Raw genomic sequence first — 20719 nt, 5'->3', positions numbered from 1 at the left:
TGCAAATAGTCTCTTTTACTCCATTTCAATGCTGATGTCTATCCCACTTTTATATATATATGTTATATGTATAATTAAATTTCATATATATATACAAAATTTAAAAAATAGACTGGAAAGAGAAACACCTACGGGTCAGAGAACACTTTGAAGCTCAATAATAAAAGGATTTCAATACTGATTAAATTATGGAACTTAATGAAATCTAAAAGTTCTTCTATTGACTGGTTGTTTACATATTCAACAACACAGTGTCTAATTAAGTATTTTTTGGACTTCAAGGTTAGAGTAAAGGATTTTAGTTAATCAAAGAGCTAAAAGCTTTTCAGAGTTAAAAGGCAAGTATACTAAAATTCTTTCCTATGCCTTTATTTCAAATGGCATACAATTTTATAAGAGCCATTAAAATGCTGTAATAACTCAGGAGGCATGGCATTATTCCACCTGAGGGCCTAGAAACTTTTAAGAATGCTTACATCAATGGACAATATTTACATATGGAAACAGAGTGAAAAAATTCTGTGTTTGTATTTCAGTTTTTTATCCTGCCCTATTCCACTGGTTATGGTATAACTGACATACCACAGTAATTATATTAAGGTTTTAGGAGGTATATACGAAATTGTCCTGAGAAGTACTTAATGTAGAATCTGATCAGAACTAGGAAGTGAGCGTTTTTATTTTTAGTGAATAAACAAATAGTTTCATCATTTCTCTAAATCTATATGGATACAGAATTAGATACATTTTTATTTTATACTTTAGCTAATGTTCTCTCTTTAGTAATGATCAACTTATTGATCTATTCAAAGAATAGATAGATAACTAGGAAGAAATATTAACAGATATAGTTAGCACATTTTTTTATTACTCCAATATAATCTGATTATATTGTTCTTATTAAGCAGGAAGAAAATATGATGCCATTATTCTGGCAAGATCTCATAGGCTTATCAAATACAGTCACAGGTTGTAGGGACTTTTATGTTTAAAAAAATCATAGAACAATCATTAGTCCTCAGTTACTTTCTATAAAATATCTAGATGATGTATAAGATTCCATTTATGGCAAAGTTCTACTCTCTGAGCTTGGATTTAAGGGTATGGATATAAATATGAGTACAATTTAGGTTGAGATTCCCCACAAATGTTTACAACTTGAATATATCATATTTATAAAAAACATAAGTTACATAGAACTTTCTCAAAAGCTGACTCTGATAGTGTTGCCTGAAAGTCCAAGAGCTCACTAGATTTAGAAAATTTCTCTAGGAAAGAAAAACCTTGAAATGTTGCTCGAAGAGAAGCACACTATACTATAAAATTATGGAGAATCCTGCATGAACTCATGGGGTAATGGGGTGAGGATGAGTATGGCCTTGGCCTCAAAAGAAGGCCCCTGCATCCCACAACTCCGGGGGGCGATCTTCACAGTGCATCTATATTCATGGTGCCCTCCGGAGCTGTGCTCTGTGAGGAGGCTGAATCAGCGGGCCAAGTGTCAGTCTCTACTGTTTATTAACTGTGTCACTTTAGGGAAGTTATTTAACCCCTCTACAGCTTAAACTTCTCATTATTAAATAAAGGCAAAACTAAGGACACATACGATAATCCTGTTAGTGGATTATGTGTTGGAGCTGCACAGTAACTATGATGAGAACTCTTCTTTTGATTTTGCTATACACTTAACCATCATCTCAAAAATTATCATTAGCCTATCATTTCAAACAATATTTACTGAGTGCCAGGCAGTGTTCTAGGTATTAAGGTTATCGAAGTGGACAAAAGATCTAAAAGCCTGGCTCTCGTGCAACTTATATTTTAGCTCTGCAGAGAAACGTGTAATAAAAAATATAAAACACGTCGAGCGGAAACAAAGTGATACGAAGAGAAATAAAGTGGCTGAAGGGGACAGAGAATGTCAGGTGCCATGCATGTGTGTGGGGTACCTACTGCAGATAGGCTGGTGAGGAAAGGCCACCTTGATAAGGCAATACTTGAGCACAGACCCAAATGGCACGAGGGAGAGTCTTGTGACTCTCCGCAGAATGTGTTCTGGGGCTGGGAACCGGCGGTACCAGGGCCCCGAAGCATGCTTGGCAGGCTCCGCAGGTGCAAGCAGGCCAGGGCGGCTAAAGATGGGCTGAAGACGGGATGCACAAACAAGGAAGACAGGAGACGGGCTCAGAGAGGTGCAGTGGGGTTGGGGGGGGCAAGTTCATGGAGGGCCCCGCAGGCCATGGCAGGATTTGGGATTCTATTCTGGGTAACAGGGAAAGTAAACAGAGGGTCTGGTCAGAGGAGCGGCATGATCTGATTCCCATTTTTAAACCACCACACTGGCCGGTTGTGGAGAATACACCTGGGTTGTGTGGGAGCAGTCTCAGGCCTCAGGAAACATACCAGCTGTTCTGCACTGGGCCATAAGCTTGTAATTTGAGTGATTTTTCCAACTCTATCCCAAGATTTACTCTAAGACAAAGTAAAACTTGACAACGAAGAGGTCTATTCATTCAGCCCAAAGAAACAGGAAATAATAAAGTCAAAAGCACTGTTTAAATAAAAGGCTGATTACTAATTATTAAAACTGTTCGACTTGGCATTTGATTCAGATGGATCATCAACTAGGTACCATTTGGTTTGCTGGGTCCCTTGGCCCCAGACAGTGGAAATTTGTTTCATCCAAAAAAAAAAAAAAAAGAAAGGAAAAGAAAAGAAAGGCACTGAGTACCTAACATTAAAATAAAAAAGGAAAACTGTCACTTGAAATAATCTTTGAGGGTAAAAGCTTACAGCTCTGGCTTTAGCCCAGTTCAGGAAATTGAGGACAAATGTTTTAAGATCAGTGTAAAATTTTTGTGCCTGTTGCCACTAAAAATAATACCTTACCGGAAAGATTTGTAACATATTTGACACAGTAGCCACTGACGACACATGAGCTCACCTATAAAGGGGATGGATGCCAAGGAATCCCCAGGTGGACTGGTACTTGAGGCCTTCCTTTCCTCCATCCGTTTTATATGGACCTCTCGGCGCGCATCATTGGGCAGCCAGCAGGTGGTGTCTGATCCGGTCTCCTGGTCATTTACGGCCAAGATGTAAGACTGATGCCTTAAAGGCTGTGGTGTCTGGCGACCGGATGGAGGTTTTTCTCTTAGGACGACAGTTTCTCTATTATCTAAAGTATCTGACTCCTGAATTTCAGCCTCTCGTAGATTTAAGTCGTGATTTCTCTGAGTGACGGATAATTCTAAATCCGAAGCGCCAGAGTTGTCAGTCGTCTGAGGGCCAGGCTTGACAGGAGCTCCAGATAAAGAGGGGGGTTTCCCAGTCTCCACCTGGTGATCAGGGGCACTTTCGGTTCTTAGCCATGTCTGCTGATTCAACAGGCTGTTTTGATGCAAATGATTTACTGGTCTTTGGTCTTTGACAGAAACAAATGAGTTCTGGCTAAATGATGGTTTTGTGACATGTGTAGAAGGCGCTTTCAGAGAATTACTTCGGACTTTCACAAGAGGTGACCTGTCCTGCGAAACACCTCGAGGCAGTGACATTCCACAAGTGGTTGGAAAGTTTCTGCTGGACTGCAGTGTTTTTAGATCTGGTGGCACTTTTTTAAACTGAGACACAGATCCCACTCCTCTGCCAGGCACTCGCCTATTATCGGAATTAACAACGTTTGGAGCCACGGTAAAATTTGAACCTCGAAAAGACTTGTGAATTTCTTGCTGCCTAGGTCTTTCATATATCCCTCGTCTATCATCCTGTTCAGTAAATCCACTCCACTTGTAGGTCTGCTTTCGTTCTCCATTTGAATCGGGTATTTGACTCTCAGAACTGACGTTTTCTAAGGTTTCACCCTGTCCCTCGATATAATCCCAGGAACGAGTTCTATGATTGCTAAAACTAACAGGTGGAGAGGTCAGTGCTCCTTGAGATGCACTTCGTGGACAATACTTCATTAACACAGAATCCTCCAGTCTCTCCTGGGACACACTGCGCTGCCGGATCTGAACAGACTGGGGCACTCGATCATGAGAGGTGCTTCGACGTCGTACCTGCAAAGTAGTGCGGTTTGGTACCACCTGGTTATAATCTGTTGTGCTCTGAGATGCTGCTCTTAAACTATCTAGTCTTTCTTGAATTGTCCGACAACCTATGTGCAATCGTCTGTTATCGATATACTCTTTGTAAGTTTTATAGTTTTTCCAGTCTATGTGCTGATGGGAATTCGGAGAATAGTGATTAACAGATACGGAAGACGAATCCACAGCCTGCGGTCTACTGCTTGAGATTCCCTCCGAATGTCCACTGTAATTGCCAGATTTAAGTAAAATTCCCGAAGGTTCCAATGACCTGGAGCCTGCAGTCTGATGAATTAGATGGGCAGTGGGAATCGAGGATGACGGTGGTGTGGTTCTTGACACTGTTTTCAAAGAGGTCTGCTCGTTGATGCCATACCTCACCTCTTCGGTTCTATGTGAAGGAACTGTATGGTTGTTTCTATTAGTTAACAAATCTACAACCTTCTCAGAAGGTACAATGACAGTCCTTACACTTTCATTGCAAACACACACTGCCGTGTTGGACTTTGCAACATCTGTTGGTGACGGAGGCACTTGGATTTCCATTCTATAGGCCCTGCCCGGTTGCGTCAGGACTGGGGTACTGGTCTGCTGTTTGCTCGATGATGAATCTGGAGGAGATATTTCAACTGGTTGTGCCATGGCTGAAGGGGCAGATGGCAGCCAGGGGTAGCAAACTGGTGGAGGTTCGGGGATATTGCGGGCATTACCACTGTAGGCTTCGTTGCCTTTCAGATAGGCATCTTGAGAATACGCCTACGTGGAAAGGAGAAAAAAGTGTCATTTGAGAGTCATAAGAAGAACAATTTCCATTCTTGCAATGGACTGCTGTTTTTTTACTGTGCCCTACCTGATTCCTAAATGACATTCGCTAAAACAAGCATGCAAACACAACATAAGGATGCTCCACACGTTTAGAAAAGGGCTAGTCTTTCAGAAATCAAATACACTGTAGAATTTGCAACAGAAATAAATTACAACTGCCTGTTTTCTCAAAGGATTGAAACACACCAGTTTTCCCCCCAGCCAATTAGAGATAGTCTTGACGCTTCTAAACCTTCCCCATTCAAGTTTTATGATCTTTCAGCATTTGACAGGTTAAATGGCTGCCTGATAAATCCCAGCAAAAGAACATTTTGATCTTCTGCCAGAGTGAAGGTGAAGATATTAAAAATCTTAACCAAATACATTTTTACTGCAAGTGCTACTGCTGGCATAAATTAAATGTGACATATTGAGCAGTGTCTTGTCAATTAATGATTACTGAGTCCTTAAAACTAAGCCATTTTGATAAATTAAGTCCTAAGCCATGCTAAATATTTTAATATTTAAAAATAAGAGAAAACATGCATGTTTAAATTGAGCATGAAAATTAAAGGCATGAAAATATGAAAAAAAGTAATTCATCTTGCTGTATATAATTTTTATTTTTTATTTTAAGCTAATGCAAAATTATATTGCACAAATTTATTTGGTCTCTTTTACTTATTGGGAGGAGACATTTCTCTATAACTAACAGGCAGGCATGCAGCTCAAATTCTTTTTTATCCATTATTTATGAAACTATCTAGCAATGTATTTCAAAACTTCAAAATAACTGAAATTAAAGACAGAGATGCAATAAAACAGAACTAATTGATAGTAACTGAGGACAATGTCAGCATCTGAGATGGTGAGGTGTGATATCATGTTACATATCCTCCCCTAATCAAAACAAGCTTAATTCACATCTATCATCATATCCTGTCTTTGCATTAGACAGCCTGCAAAGCTCAAGTGCAGCCACAAACATATCAGCAAAGTACCAGGGAAAGAGGGGATGAGATACTTTAAAAATAAATAAATAAATAAATAAAATCCACATACAGGTAGATGTTATGTTTTAACACCAGTTATGCACAGGATTCAAAAGAAACCAAACATGAGAACAAAAAAATAAAGAAAATCAGGTATCACAAACACAGTCTGCAAATTAGTAAGATTAACATCACGTTATGGAGGGGTTTCTCTAAGCAAACTTACAGTTTTAATAGGTTGGCTTATTACAAATCTCTATAGAACAGAACTTAAAAAGCAAGGAAATGGCTTCTGTGCATTTCTTACCAGAGCTGTGACATCCTTTGTAAACTGTAGCTAGCAGAAAATAGGAAAACATAGTAGAAGCTGCTTACTGATATAAAGACAGAATCATGTTGTCATATTGATGCTGGAAACAGCAAGCTAAAAATACATCTATACTGATTTCTCTGGAAGGTACCAAGAGAAATAAAGGGCAGTGGAGCATAAAGAATAACTTCAGTATCCTTCTGAGCATCTTTTTCTCAGGCTTTTATTTGGTTCTTATTTGGGCTGTCTACCATTTCTGAAAGCAAAATACATCTGGTGACAGGCTTTCCTAATGGCTATTTTCTTCACTCTGCACTGCTGTCTGATGATGTGCCCCAAAGCTTCCCTTCCACAAGAGCAACATTGATGTCTCATTTCCCCCGAGCTTCTTCCAGCTCTGCTTCCAGATGACGAACCGAATGCTCTATTATGCATTTAAAATAGTACAACCTTCTCCTTCCCCTGTAAATCAGAGCACAGCCACAAGCTGTCAGCTGAATGGAACCGTCTTTACACTATGATTTGGAGAGAAAGGATGACTGTTCGATTAAATATGTTTCACTCAAAAATTAAGATCTTTTCCTGTACCTTTTGTCCTGTGTTACTGGCTTAAGAAAATGACTGAATGGACATAAAAATGTTACTTCCAGAGGAATTCTTTAAAACTTATACTGAATACTGTAAAACATAAGCCAGAATGTGGTGGAAAAGCTGAATGAGTAGATAAAAGAAAACATGCATGCCATAATATTTTTACGGCACGAATACAGTCAGTCAAAATATACATGTTGGGTTACATGCCACTGACATAACAAGACTATCTTTTTGATGCTGATTATATTCACACCAAGACTTTTCCACAGCAGGAAGATTGTGTCTGGATGAGTGAACACTCTGGTACAGCATTTCCCACAGTGTGTTTGTGCAGTTTTATTAAGCATCGCCCAAAAGGGAGGAGGAAGAGAGCATTCTCTATGCTCAATGATGTAGCGAAGAACTGATTGGCAGGCTTCCTGACTTCTCAAAACCTCTACTACATTCACGTAGGTTGTAAGATTCAAAGGGAAATGACAAGCTTATTCGGCCATAGAACCCATTTTTTTCGAAGGGGTTTTAATACAACTAGAAATTTCTGCTGGGAAGTACTGTTTTAGAACTAATAATTTAGAGATACCTCTTTTTTTTTTTTTTAATAGATTTTATTTACTTATTTGTGAGAGAGAGAATGAGAGAGAGCACATGAGAGGGGGGAGGGTCAGAGGGAGAAGCAGACTCCCTGCCGAGCAGGGAGCCCGATGCGGGACTCGATCCAGGGACTCCGGGATCGTGACCTGAGCCGAAGGCAGTCGCTTAACCAACTGAGCCACCCAGGCGCCCTAGAGATACCTCTTTTATTCAAATTTGGGGATAATAAAAGTATATGTATGACAGGAACTATGAAAAACTTGAAAAAATATCTGACATACTTCAAGCATCTCTAAGATCCCTATGTAACAGCTCTAAATACTAAATGGCCCATATTCATGGGGCCCCACTTCTGAGTAAAGTTATGCCCAATGGGTGCTCACATACATACATACACATGGACCATGCATTAACAGTGGACTAAATAGAATATCCTACGCAGACAGTACTGTTGTCTAACGTAAGCAGATATACTTGAGATGAATAAAACATGAATTCATTCAAGAGCATTACTGAATTTCCTTACATATTCTCAGAGTTCATGAACACTAAAAAAGCTTGTTTATCTAATTATTTAAAAATTCCTCATTCTCAGGGCACCTGGGTGGTGTAGTCGGTTGGGAGACCGACTCTTGGTTTCGTCTGGAGTCGTGAGATCGAGCCCCGAGTTGGGCTCTGCACTCAGCGCAGAGTCTGCTTGAGAATCTCTCTCTCCCTCTGTACCTCCCCCCTGCTCTTGCTCGCTCTCTCTCTCTAAAAATAAATAAAATCTTTATAAAAAAAAGTAAGTCTGACTCTTGATTTCGGCTCAGGTCATCATCTCAGAATGGTGAGATGGAGTCCCGGGTGGGGCTCCGCTGGGTGTGGAGCCTGCTTAAGATTCATGCTCTCCCTCTGCCCCCCTGCCCCCCACTCACATACTTTCTTTCTAAAAAGCAAAAAAAATAATTCTGCATTTGCAATTAAAATTGTAAAGAGCAAATTAAATAAAATTTAATATTAACAGTCTGGATCTTGATTGTACGTATAGTATCTAACAGTAACTTAATCCTAAAATAATCTTCCAGTTTAGTTTTAGTAGAGTTGCATCAAAATCACTATTACCATGCCTATTACTATTATAATACTATTATTATTACATAATTATTGTCTAATAAAGGGTAAAAACAAACAAAAAACCCCACAAAAAAGACCATGCAGAATAACTAAGTTGGTAAGACTGAAATTCCTCCCTACCATTTCACCTTTAACAGGATGACCTATTAATTTAATACCATTACTTATGATAAAATAAAAAATAATTACATGTCTGTCGGTATAATAAATTACATGCCAAACATGACACAGAGGGGTGTGGGAAAAGGGGATGGTATGCCTACTTTATAGCTTTCTAAATTATTTGTAACTTTTCTATCAAGCATGTAACTGTTCTTATAATTATTTAAAAATTGATTTTGAAAAAGAACAAAGTAAATGCAAACTCACAAAATATGAAAGACCCCTCCAGAATTCCTACTCTTGCTTCCCTACTCTAGGCAGGATCACCTTCATACACACTCGACAAATGGCTACCTAATTTTAAATACAATATTATACTGATTATGGAACATATTAAATAATTATTTTGAAAGTAATTCTAATAAATCTAAAGAAAAACTTTGATCAAATTACATTTTCCAATTTATGTAACATATTCACAGAGTGGCAGAACACTGGACTCAAGAGTCCAGAGATGAGTTAGAACAACAGCTCTGACACTAACAGGGTGACTGGGCTAAGGCACTTAACTCCTCATCTGCACCCGATGGCAGTAAAGGACTGTGGTCTAGTTGAAAGTACAGGCTTTAGTCTCAGACCCGCCTCGGGTCAAGTCCAGGTGCCACTGCCTTCTTCCCTGTCATCCTAGAAAAGCTCTTTAGCCTTGCTGTGTTTGACACAGAATAGCACAAAGTAGGTGCAGAGTGCCCTGGCCAAACACCAGACACACCCAACAATCTCTACAGCTCTCAGAATTCATCAACTGAAAATTCAACTTTGAGTCCATTGGGCCAGTTGCTTAACAAAATACTGTGATGCATCCACTGAAAAGAACGGCCACATCTTCTTCTATCGTGAGCCCATTCGAGGAAGGGTTTTCTTTAGTCAGCATCACTCTTTGGGTGACTTGATGGGTGGTGGCTATTTTTTTTAAAGATTTTTTTACTTATTTCAGACAGAGAGAGAGCGAGAGAGAGCATGAGGGAGGGGGGGGAGAGGGGCAAAGGGAGAAGCAGACTCCCCGCTGAGCATGGAGCCTGACATGGGACACGATCCCAGGACCCTGAGATCATGAGCTGAGCCGAAGGCAGACGCTTAACCCCCTGAGCCACCCAGGCGCCCCAAGATGGTGGCTATTTCATTCATGCACAGCCAACATTTGAAAGGGTGAGGAAACCATTCTGTTTCTTTGAAAATGGAACAGAAGGTGTTTTTTATTTTGTAATAATACCTTAAAAACATGAAACTGTCTAAGATATCAGAGTCTAAAATACTGTTATAAAATACTGTCAAAAATGACTAAAAATGAATGTCACACTACTCACATTGTTAATCTAGAAAATATATGTGGGTTTAGCAAATGAAGCTGCCAAGTACAGGAGCACTATTACCAGCACTAGTTTAGTACCATAATGAATTATTCTTAATTTTACTTCCTGTTTTTCAATATTTTATCACTATCATCTGTAATTAGAAATTTATTATTATATACTTATCCTTACATGAGTCAAACTTTAAATCAAATTAAATTCTCCATGTCACCTCTCAAGGACGAGCTGAGCACCTCTAGAACAGTTTGGTGCATACATCACTCAGGAAAAGAAAAGTCCATGGACACACGGTCCCGCCATTGCCCAGACTAAACACATACAAACTACGAGAAGCCTCCACTTGGGTAAATAATTCTTACAATGGCTGTAAAAATGTTCATGTTTACTTTTTCTTTACAATGAATATTCAACCTCACAGTCTATGTCTTTAAAAGCATATACTATGGGTAACAGACCAACATAAATACTTAAGGCCCTTACAGAACATTTTAACCCTAGAATCTGTTAGAGCGAAGAATTTCTGCATATGGTTTTGGAATTCCCACATTCTCTTTGTGTTTTATAATAGCTTTAAAAAATGACACTCATAGATGTCCCAGCTAAAAACATTGATGCAGAAAAGAAGTTGCCAGGTCCTAATGTCCTTTAGGAACAATGCATAGTAGGCATTAATTATATACACTCCTTTGATTGTCTCATGAATTATAGTGCATTCAAATATGAATGAAGGCTGGGTTTAAAAGCGAGGTTTTCTTTTATCATTAAGGGCATATGCTTGTAATCTCTTAAGATTAAAGTAATTCAAATAACATGTTTGAAAAGCAAATTTTGTTACAATTTTACTAGAACCCTTTACCAATGAACTCTGAAGATCTGTGTGCTCATGCCACTCGAGTGAGCCGATTTTTTCCTGTTTGCAACACTTTGTATTTTGCCTTTGTTTTAAACATATGTATCTTAACTAAACTATAACACGACAGATGAATTAACCTTCTTTCCCACTGATCATGAAATGAGACAATGATTGTTTCCAGGGCCGCTGGTCTTCCACCACACAGCGGGCAGTGATGGCAACTGCTCAATTACCAGGGCAGGTACTCTACAACTAGCTCTCTATGCCTAGGAAAACCACCCCAGAGAGCTGCACCTTCCTTGTTGAGATGCCCCAATGTCAAAACAACTGTGTACTTAAGAAGGGTCATCTGTTAGCACTAAAAAGTCATTCCTAAATAAAATCCACATGCTTTGAAAACACAAGGTGGATCTCCATGGATTTCAGTTAATTATACTTTACATGAATACACTGAATCATGAGGATCAGCTTTAGTGATATTTCTGTGAAAAAAATGTTTACAGAAGATTACTTAGGACTTACGTTGAATTAAATGCAAACTAATGCCTTACAAATGAAAAACATGACTACCATTTCCATTCCAACCACAAAGATTCCACGAGTTTCCTGTTGTACTCGAATTAAAAAACAAAACACAACAATTATTTGCTAAAAAGAATTTTAAAAAATACAACTTCCAGTGGCTACTGCCATTTCTTAGATCGAGTGGTCAGCTTTCATGTGTTACTTGAAAAGTTTTGCTCATGCTGTCTTATTCTACTAAACTACAATGTCAACTGAGGAAAAGTATTATTTTCTTGAATGAAATTTATATATGTTACCTTCTTTTTACTTTCAGCAATGTTTAAGCTCAACAAAGGAATAAAGGATTCTATTCATTTTCTTTCTAAAAATGAGGGAAAATTTTAAGCTAAATGCTAAAGTCTTCAATATAGTTTCATCTCCTCTTGAAGACCCTGACATATTTCTCCCTTAAGGTATAGACTCCATTCACTGTGAACCTTACTTCTAATAGAATGAATTGATACTGTTCCAAAACTGCTTGGTGGGTTAATTTACAGTCATACATATTGAAAAATTAAGAAATGGCTTTCATAAAATTTCTGTTCTCATAAGAAAAAAAAAAGATTCTAATTCCTGGGGATATACACTTGTACCCTGAGCTTTGGCTTCTGGCGAAAGGACTACCTAGGATGCAACATCGGGGCAAACTCTTTAGGAATCTCATTCTAAATGGCAACAACAGAAGTTCACTGTCAAATCCATAAAATACTCTTATGTCACTTAATTGTGAAAACTGACAAATAGTTTTTTTGTTTGTTTATTTGTCTTTTGGTAAAATGTCAAGAATCCCAGACTCTGCTAAATGAACCAGTGGGGGCTTTTTGCCCCCAGAATCTTATATGCAGTCCCCCTACATCTTTAAAGGATCTTTATTAACATTCGAGACTACAGAACAATGCATATTTGAGTAAATAAATCTTACCACTTGGAGAATGTCTTCATCTTTTGGCATAACACTAAGTTCCAATGTTGTATCACTGAAATTGAATATAAAAATTCTTTTAGCGGAGGTGAAAGTGTATCAAAAAGACATAAAAGAAAGATAGTTAGCTCAGAAATGTTTTTTAAATTTGTTTATGAGTTTAATTTTTGTTTTTTTTTAATCTTTACTTTTCAAGCCCAAATCATTAAGAAGTCACTTTTATATATAAAGCTAATTATGAATGAAAGAAGGCATCCTGACATATGTTTGAGCTATTCATAATCAGGCAAGTCTTCTTTATAACATATTTCTAATTTAGGAACATGAAGTATATTACTTGTATTATACTCCTGGAACAAACTCTTCAGTATATATTTATTTGTTATTTTAATTCAGGTCACAGAAAAAATTATAAATTTTTACCACACATTTTCACTATTTATCAAGTTAAAAATACAGTCACATGAAAATAACCGAAGAACGCTCAAATTTAACATTTTAAGTAATATTAAACATCTAAGTTTTGAAATATTCCCTCTTGGCCTCAGAAGTGAAGGAAATCGGAGTTCACCAGCACAACTATCAAAATGACTCATTTTTATGAACTATATAGCAACTCAACTATTTGCTTTCTTCTCTGACTTAATTTTAGAGCCTTTACAGAAATAGCTCAAAGTCTCACTTTATTTTGGTACTATAAATGTCCTATTAAAAATGATAGAGAAATTTCTCTAAGTTTAAAAAAGTACAAAGGGATAAATTATGCTGAGTCTTGTGATCTGGAGTTACACTTAGAAAAGGCAAGGATAGTGGACTATCCCCATCACGTGATTCAGTATCTAACCTAACAATATCAGATTTCTTCTTCCCCCAATACAATCAAGAGATTAAGAAACAAACAACAAAAAAAGAAAACAAAACCTAATAATTTTACTGGTGTCACTTTTTGTTAGATTTGAACCTTATTATCAGGTTCATAAATGCTCAGAATAGTAAACCGTAAGAACCACAGGTTCAAATAAATTTTATTAATAAAATATGTAGGTACTTGTATTTCAATATTTAGAGTTGGTAGAAAATACATACTGATGTTTAGATAAATTCTTCTGCAAGGATACATTTTTACATTAATACACTGCAGAATCTCAATGGCTTTGTGCTGCATTATCCATTTGCTACCAACTGCAGACAAAAGGAACACAATTTTTTAAAAGAAAATAAGATGATGAAAAAACAGTATTTCTCTATTTTTCAAATTGCTTTATCAGCTGAAAAATCAAGACTGTCATTCCCAAGTGTTATTACTCCAAGAGATAAACTGCACCAGTAACAAAAAAATTAATGTGGATTTTGAGGAAAACAAAGATTAAGTTATGGTTACTTGGGAAAATACTATTTTTCAAGAAGAGATGTTAACAAATACACTAAAAAAATCCTTAAATCACAGGTTGATAAAACATATCGGTGTATCTATGATGATCTAAATTATTTTAAGGGAATAAAAATTTAGGTGATCTCCCCACTGCCTCTGGAGTGGCTTTGAATTCTTCACCAGTCCCCTGTTCTCTCCAATACTTAAGATCAAATAGGGATCACTGTCAGGAACACCTAGAATCCAACATTAGAGGCAAGATTTAAGATTTGCTTTCTCTAAGAATTTCATTATATAATAAAACAGTAAGAAGAATACTCAGCAATAAATCACAATCACATCATCTAATTGTAAAAATGACAATGCATTAGGGCATTAGTGTAAATAACTTAGATTATAGCATGAACTGCTTTAGACATAGTTACAGGAACTTGATAAAAGTCTTCAGAAAATAATGAACTTCAATTTAATTACAAAGGGATCATCCGGACAATGGGACTCCAGTCACTGCCTGCTCTTGGCAGGACTTCAATATGGTAACCACTTTGGCTTTCAATTTCTTTATTTATAATTAAGAAAAATTTTCTAGGTGTGTGACAGACAGAAAGAAAGTAGGACTAAGTTATCTTTAAGGTCTCACAGTTACTCTGTACATATTTATTTGCCTTGAGAACTCAAAATGCTATCACTCTGTAGAACGTAGGCAGACAGATGAATTCAAAGAGAATTTCTTGCTGTCTTTGTTAAAACAAATGAATAAATTTGAGCCAAGAGTATTATTCAATAAGGTATTTAAAGATATCTGAGTAAGAGGTTTTAAAATAAATTATATATGCATTTATTTATATTTTTATTATAAACAAATTATAAATTTCATAGTCATTTCTAACTAAAGTTAGGAACTTACAGTAAATCTAAAATGTGTTGCTTTTAGATTCTAAAGGACTTTAATCACAAATCTGATAGATTTGCTGAAGCAAAGCACCAAGTAAGCTATAATCAGGTAGTACATCCTTGGCAATTCTCAAATTATTACCCACTTGAAGGGAAAGTCCCACAGCTCCCCATCCCATTACAGAATACAGACAATACTATATGGAATCTACTTGCTCCACTGATTTATAAATACCCATCTTTGGCCAAAATTAATCATATTTTGAGAATCTTACCTGTTCTGAATTAAAGCAATTACTTGGGAATAGGTCTTTCCAATAACACTTTCTCCATTGACTTTTATAATTCGATCACCTTCAAAGAAGAGTGAAAAAACACATGAGGAATTCCTTAAAAGGTTATTTCTGATGACTTTTGAAATATTTCTTGAGTAATGTATTTATTTTTTATATATTCTTGCTTGCTGTTTTTCAATGTATCTTTCACAAATATGAATCTAAATTCTAATATATACACCTTCTGATGAAATATAACTATGTCTTAAGAGCCCTGGACAATGATGAATTTAGAAACTCCAAAAGGTATAGTCACCAAGTGACCATGGCTATACTATTTATGCCCCTATCATTTGTTTTCTGAGTTGCAGAACTCCTGGTTATTCCTCTGTCTACCCTGTCATTTCTGATAGAAAAGCATCATTCAACAGGCTTAAATAGTTGATTGTTTTTATTAAACCTTGGTGTCTTCTACTGTTAGTCCGGCTGATTTCCCAACCTATTTAGTTTATTCATTAGTGCTATATTACAGAACTGAAATATGGGCATGCACATGGTTTTGACTTTATGCATATTAACTTGTTCTTCATTTTAATAAAGAAAAGGGCATTTGGATTACCAATAAGAACTCGGGGCAGAAAGGAAAAGACTGAGAAAGAAAAGATAATGAAAAATTGGAAAATAGAAAAATAAAAAGTATTTTCAGTGTGCTTATCACAGCATCTCCACATCTTCCTGCCCTTGTGAGGCTTAGAATATGAAAAGTGATACAAGCTAGGTAATGGAATCCCATATGGACACCAATATACACATTATGTATATGTTAATGAGATTGGAATTAGGCTTACGTTAACCATGACAAAAGAGATAATAAATAGCACATCCTCGTAAATCTTAGCAATGACATCCGCTGCTTTCAGTATTTATCACTGAAAACACTACATTTTATTCAAAAGGAAGTAAAACATAGTTTTTCACTAATTCCCATTTTAAATTATTTCATGTTCAAAAACAAAAGAGTAACTATTTTAGTGTGTGCATTAAATAAACTAAATCTCTACTTAGGTTTTATTAAAATCACATATCACAAAATATTTTAGAATAGCTACCAGTCCACATCCAGGGATACCCACAGATGAAGCAGAGCTTGCCTTGTGTTGTTAGAGACTTACGTTACCCTTCACAGTGCAAATTAATTAATTCACCTCTGGCAGATAAGGCACTTCGAGAACTTGAAGATCCAAGATTATTTTAATTATGTCAATAAATATCTTCATCATTTTGCTATTTTGTAATCCTTGTCAAAATTAAATGTATGTAAAATAGGTGCTTTTAAAGGGGCCTCCAAGAGTCCACTCTCTAAGTGGTAACCAAAAGTGCTCCTAATTTATAATTTATTTTAAGTTATTTCTGTCCAAACCCATCCATTTGGGTATCAAGAAACATACAGCTAACTAGGTCTCAAAAATAGTAAAAATTGATGTGAAGACACAGGAAAAAAACATACAGAAGGAGATAAAGAATAAGGAAAATGAAATATGGAAGAAGGAAGAAATGAAGTAAAAAAGAAATTTAAAGGTATTGTTTAAAGAAGAATATCAGCACCTGTGCATAATCCAGCTTCAAAAGCAGGTCCTCCTTCTTTAACCTGTTTAACAAATATGGTATCCATTGGTTCCAAGCGATTTCTTTGTTTTCCTATGGGAGAGAAAAAGCCCAAGGCATGATTTTACTTCACACTATTTCATTAAAATACCAAAATATAAAATGATATTTTAGACAATTAAGCAAAGATTTTTAATGAACTGCTAAACACATATCCTGAATTTGTATGGTAAAATCATAATTTAGGAGTTTTCATTAATTCAAACATTTTGTTTCTTATGTAACACAACCACCACCACAATAGTAACGGTGTCCATTTGGTGGGAACATTCTGTATGTAAATTACTACACTAAAGACTATACAAACCCTGAGAGCTAATTCCATAGCACATACGTGTTACTACCACTATTGAATGAAAGGGGAAACTGAGGCTAGGAGAGATTAAATCCTTCAAGGTCACATAGCTAGATTACACAGGCAGTATTCACTCTATTGCTTTTTAACACTGCATTGTGCTAAGCCCTAAGTTTTAATTATGACTAAGACACAGTCCTTTTCCTTCGGGGACTCTAGTGGGAGAGAGACATACAAACAAAAAATGGAACTACGGGATAAAAAACAATCACAGGCAAATACGACATACAGTCATAGCAATGACGAGCGCGTATCAACTCTGTAAGCCAGTATTTCACAAACTGCTATCCATGGATCATCTGCATTAACACCGAATGCACTTGCTAAAAATCAATGTTTCAGGGTTCAATCAGAAATCTGCTTTGTCAACAAGTCTCCCAGGTGGTTCTTATACACACTGACATTTGAGAACAACTAACAGTTTCAATAAAACAGAAGTCGAGGAAGGATTCCTAGATGAGAGGGCATTTAAGCTAAGTGATAAGCACCAAGATGAGGACTGTGGTGGGAGGAAGGGCAAAGAGGTAGACAGTGGTTCTCAAAGTGTGGTCCCCAGACCAGCAGCATTGATATAACTAGGGAATGTGTTAGAAATGCTAATGCAGGGACTCCATTCAAGCTCTACTGAATCAGAAACTGTGGTGACTGTGATGTGCACTCATGTCTGGGAACCACTGAAGTAGGAGACACAGCCCTAACTCTTAAAGAACATGACTGAGAAAATAAAGCAGATATATGCAGGGAATAATATAATAATACTCATTAAATTGCAATGCTGGGCAGAAACATGGTATATCACAAAGGTGGCTCGAAGAAATTTCTTAAAAAAGGAATATACATCAGTAGCTCCTTTTACATACTTAACTATTTACTCTGAAAGAAGTCCTCTAAAGTAGTGAATGGCTAACTCAAGTCCTCTAAAGCAGTGAATGGCTAACTCGATCACTTATAATGCAACAGGATATAGTGAAATTTGCTTGTTTTTAAGTTTTTGTTGTGTGTGTTGTTGTTGTTTTTTTAACTAGGCTCCACACCCAACGTGGAGCCCAACACAGGGCTTGAACTCATAACCCTGAGATCAAGACCTCAGCTGAGATCAAGAGTAGGACGCTTAACTGACTGAGCCACCCAGGCGCCCTAAATTGCTTGTTTTTAGAAGCCAGTAGATAGGGATCCAAACCCTTGCTTTGCCACCTGATAGCCCAGTTGCAATTAAGTAAACATTTTTACTTTACTATTACTTTTTCTTCTATATTAAGAGATAATTATTCTATATTTTTACATTCTTGAAGAGTTTCCATGAAGACTAAATGAGATAACATGTGAAAGTACTCAGCATAGCACATGACTGGTTACTCCAGTTGTAATTCCTCAGTAAATGTACATTTCCACTCTTCATAGTGCTTAAATGAAAACTAGTGCCATATTTTATGTCTTTAAGAATTAAAATCTTGAAAGCTAATAAAAACACACTTGCAAAGTATCTATTATCCAATTTAAAAAACTATAAATATGCATCAGATATCTTCCCAAAGAAACTTTATAGAGCCTTCTATATTTGGATGACATGAAAATATTATAAATCCTTTTGTCTTTTCAGATTAGTTATGACAGACAGCCATGATTGCTTTCTCCATGAAGCTTTGGAGGAAAAAGAGAACTGATATTAGTTAAATCCCTACTATAAACAAGAATGTCCTAATTCTTAAGAGATGTTTGTTAAAGTAATTAGAGACTAACTGTTATGACTGTATTACTGTATTATATTATTATATTTCTATAATTGTAATTATATCTGCAACTTAAGTTTCAAATGGTTTGAGGGAAATAAATAAACCTAGATACCCACATCCCCAGATACACACACATGTGGATAGAAAGATAAAGCAAATACAGCAACATGTTAATTGTTGAACCAAGATGGACAAGGACTTTGCCCTACTTCGAAAATTATAATGAAAAACTGGGAGAAACTTCTTGTATGTGCCAGGCTTTATTTTTCTTCATAGGATGTATCACTCACTACTTAAAATTGCATTTTTATTTGCTTGCATTTTGGTTGTTTGTCCCTCCCACTAAAATGAAAAGCAGGGATTTTTGTCATATTCTCTGATATCCATAGTACCTAGAATGATGCCTAGTACAGAACAAGCATTCAATAAATATTCAATGAATGAATAAATTTGTTATTTAGTTTAATTCTCATAACAAGCCTTCAAGATGGGCATTAGGATCCTAAGATTAACATTGTAAGTAGGAGGAAACAGACTAAGTAACTTATGAAGAGGTGGAGTAGGGATCTGAACCCAGATCTGAATCCAAACATGGTGTTCCCAGTAACTTCAAAAATAATTTAACTACTTATTCATTTTTCACGCTTTATTAAATACAAGTAGACAGTCACTTATAATTACTATGAATAGAAAAAAAGTTTCTTTTCAATATTAGTCGCTTAAAATGCAATTACTTTTGGTAATCAGGCTAGGTCTCTCTGTAGCCAACTCACCATTTACAAGAGTTGGCATTTAAAGAAAATCATCTAGGGCGCCTGGGTGGCTCAGTTGGTTGGGCGACTGCCTTCGGCTCAGGTCATGATCCTGGAGTCCCGGGATCGAGTCCCGCATCGGGCTCCCTGCTCGGCGGGGAGTCTGCTTCTCCCTCTGACCCTCCTCCCTCTCATGCTCTCTGTCTCTCATTGTCTCTCTCACAAATAAATAAAATCTTAAAAAAAAATAAAAATAAAAATAAAGAAAATCATCTATTTTTTCTAAGCTAGAGATTTGAAGGTTTAATAAGTTTCATTGAATCAAGTCATTGCTTTCATGGATTTATGTAATAATAGATTTATATAATAAAAGAGAAGAAACACTTTCCTCATTAATGTCTTCTAGTCTACTATGTCCGAAAGGTGATTATAGCATACTTATATTTAAAAATATTAAATGTAAATGACATTAATGAATTCTATAAAAAAGTTAAAAGTTGGCTGGGTGGCAATGCAGTAAATTCTGAAAATTTCACTATAGAACAGACATAGTCCAAAATAATTTTGTTTTAATTTCTATAAAAGAAATATTAATTCTGCAGTGATTGCCATTATAAAATCAGAGACAATCTGCCATTGACAAATCTTTCAATACACTATGCCTGAAAACATATGAAGATGGAACAGATTAAAATAGGGGCCAATCTTACAGCAAGAACTATCACATCTGCTGAGAATTATACTTTTGATTCTTGTTGTCACTTTCCTTTATGAACTTTCTCTAAAATCTGACTTGCTATTCCTGCTTAGATATTATCCAGTTCCTTCTGGACAACAGAAAATTGATATCCCTTAATTATATACTGCTTTTTAATTTTCATATTCCTTGACCCTAAGTCTTGAGTTAAACACTCAGCTCATTAATTTTAAGGAGTGTCTTCTCTTAAGGAGAACCCTCTTACACTACTGGATGGAATGCACACTGGTGCAGCCACTCTGGAAAACAGTATGGAGGTTCCTCAAAAAGTTAAAAATAGAGCTACCATAGGACCCAGCAATTGCACTACTAGGTACTATCCAAAAGATACAAACATAGTGATTTGAAAGGGCACATGCACTCCAAGATTTATAGCAGCAATGTCCACAAGAGCTAAAATATGGAAAGAGCTCAGATGTCCACTGACAGATGAATGGATAAAGAAGATGTAGTGTATATATATAATGGAATATTACTCAACCATCAAAAGAATGAAATTTTGCCATATGCAATGATGTGGAGAGAACTAGAGGGTATTATGCTAAGAGAAAAATAAGTCAGAGAGAGACAAATATCATATGATTCACTCATATGTGGAGTTTAAGAAACAGAA

General features: G+C 36.4%; 1 protein-coding gene across 1 annotated transcript in view; it reads right to left on the bottom strand.

Annotated features, from left to right (window-relative positions):
- ARHGAP21 (Rho GTPase activating protein 21) overlaps positions 1–20719 on the bottom strand; it is a 128646-nt gene that overhangs the window by 27667 nt on the left and 80260 nt on the right. Inside the window, 5 exon segments of the mRNA XM_081820780.1 lie at positions 2945–4841; positions 6189–6218; positions 12304–12358; positions 14845–14923; positions 16450–16542. Of these exon segments, the coding sequence (XP_081676906.1) occupies positions 2945–4841; positions 6189–6218; positions 12304–12358; positions 14845–14923; positions 16450–16542 (2154 nt within the window).

Source organism: Leptonychotes weddellii, chromosome 5, assembly GCF_054177405.1.
Source record: "Leptonychotes weddellii isolate Sample4059 chromosome 5, ASM5417740v2, whole genome shotgun sequence".
In the NCBI taxonomy this organism is placed as follows: Eukaryota; Metazoa; Chordata; class Mammalia; order Carnivora; family Phocidae; genus Leptonychotes; species Leptonychotes weddellii.
This window is presented reverse-complemented; position numbering and strand designations above follow the sequence as displayed.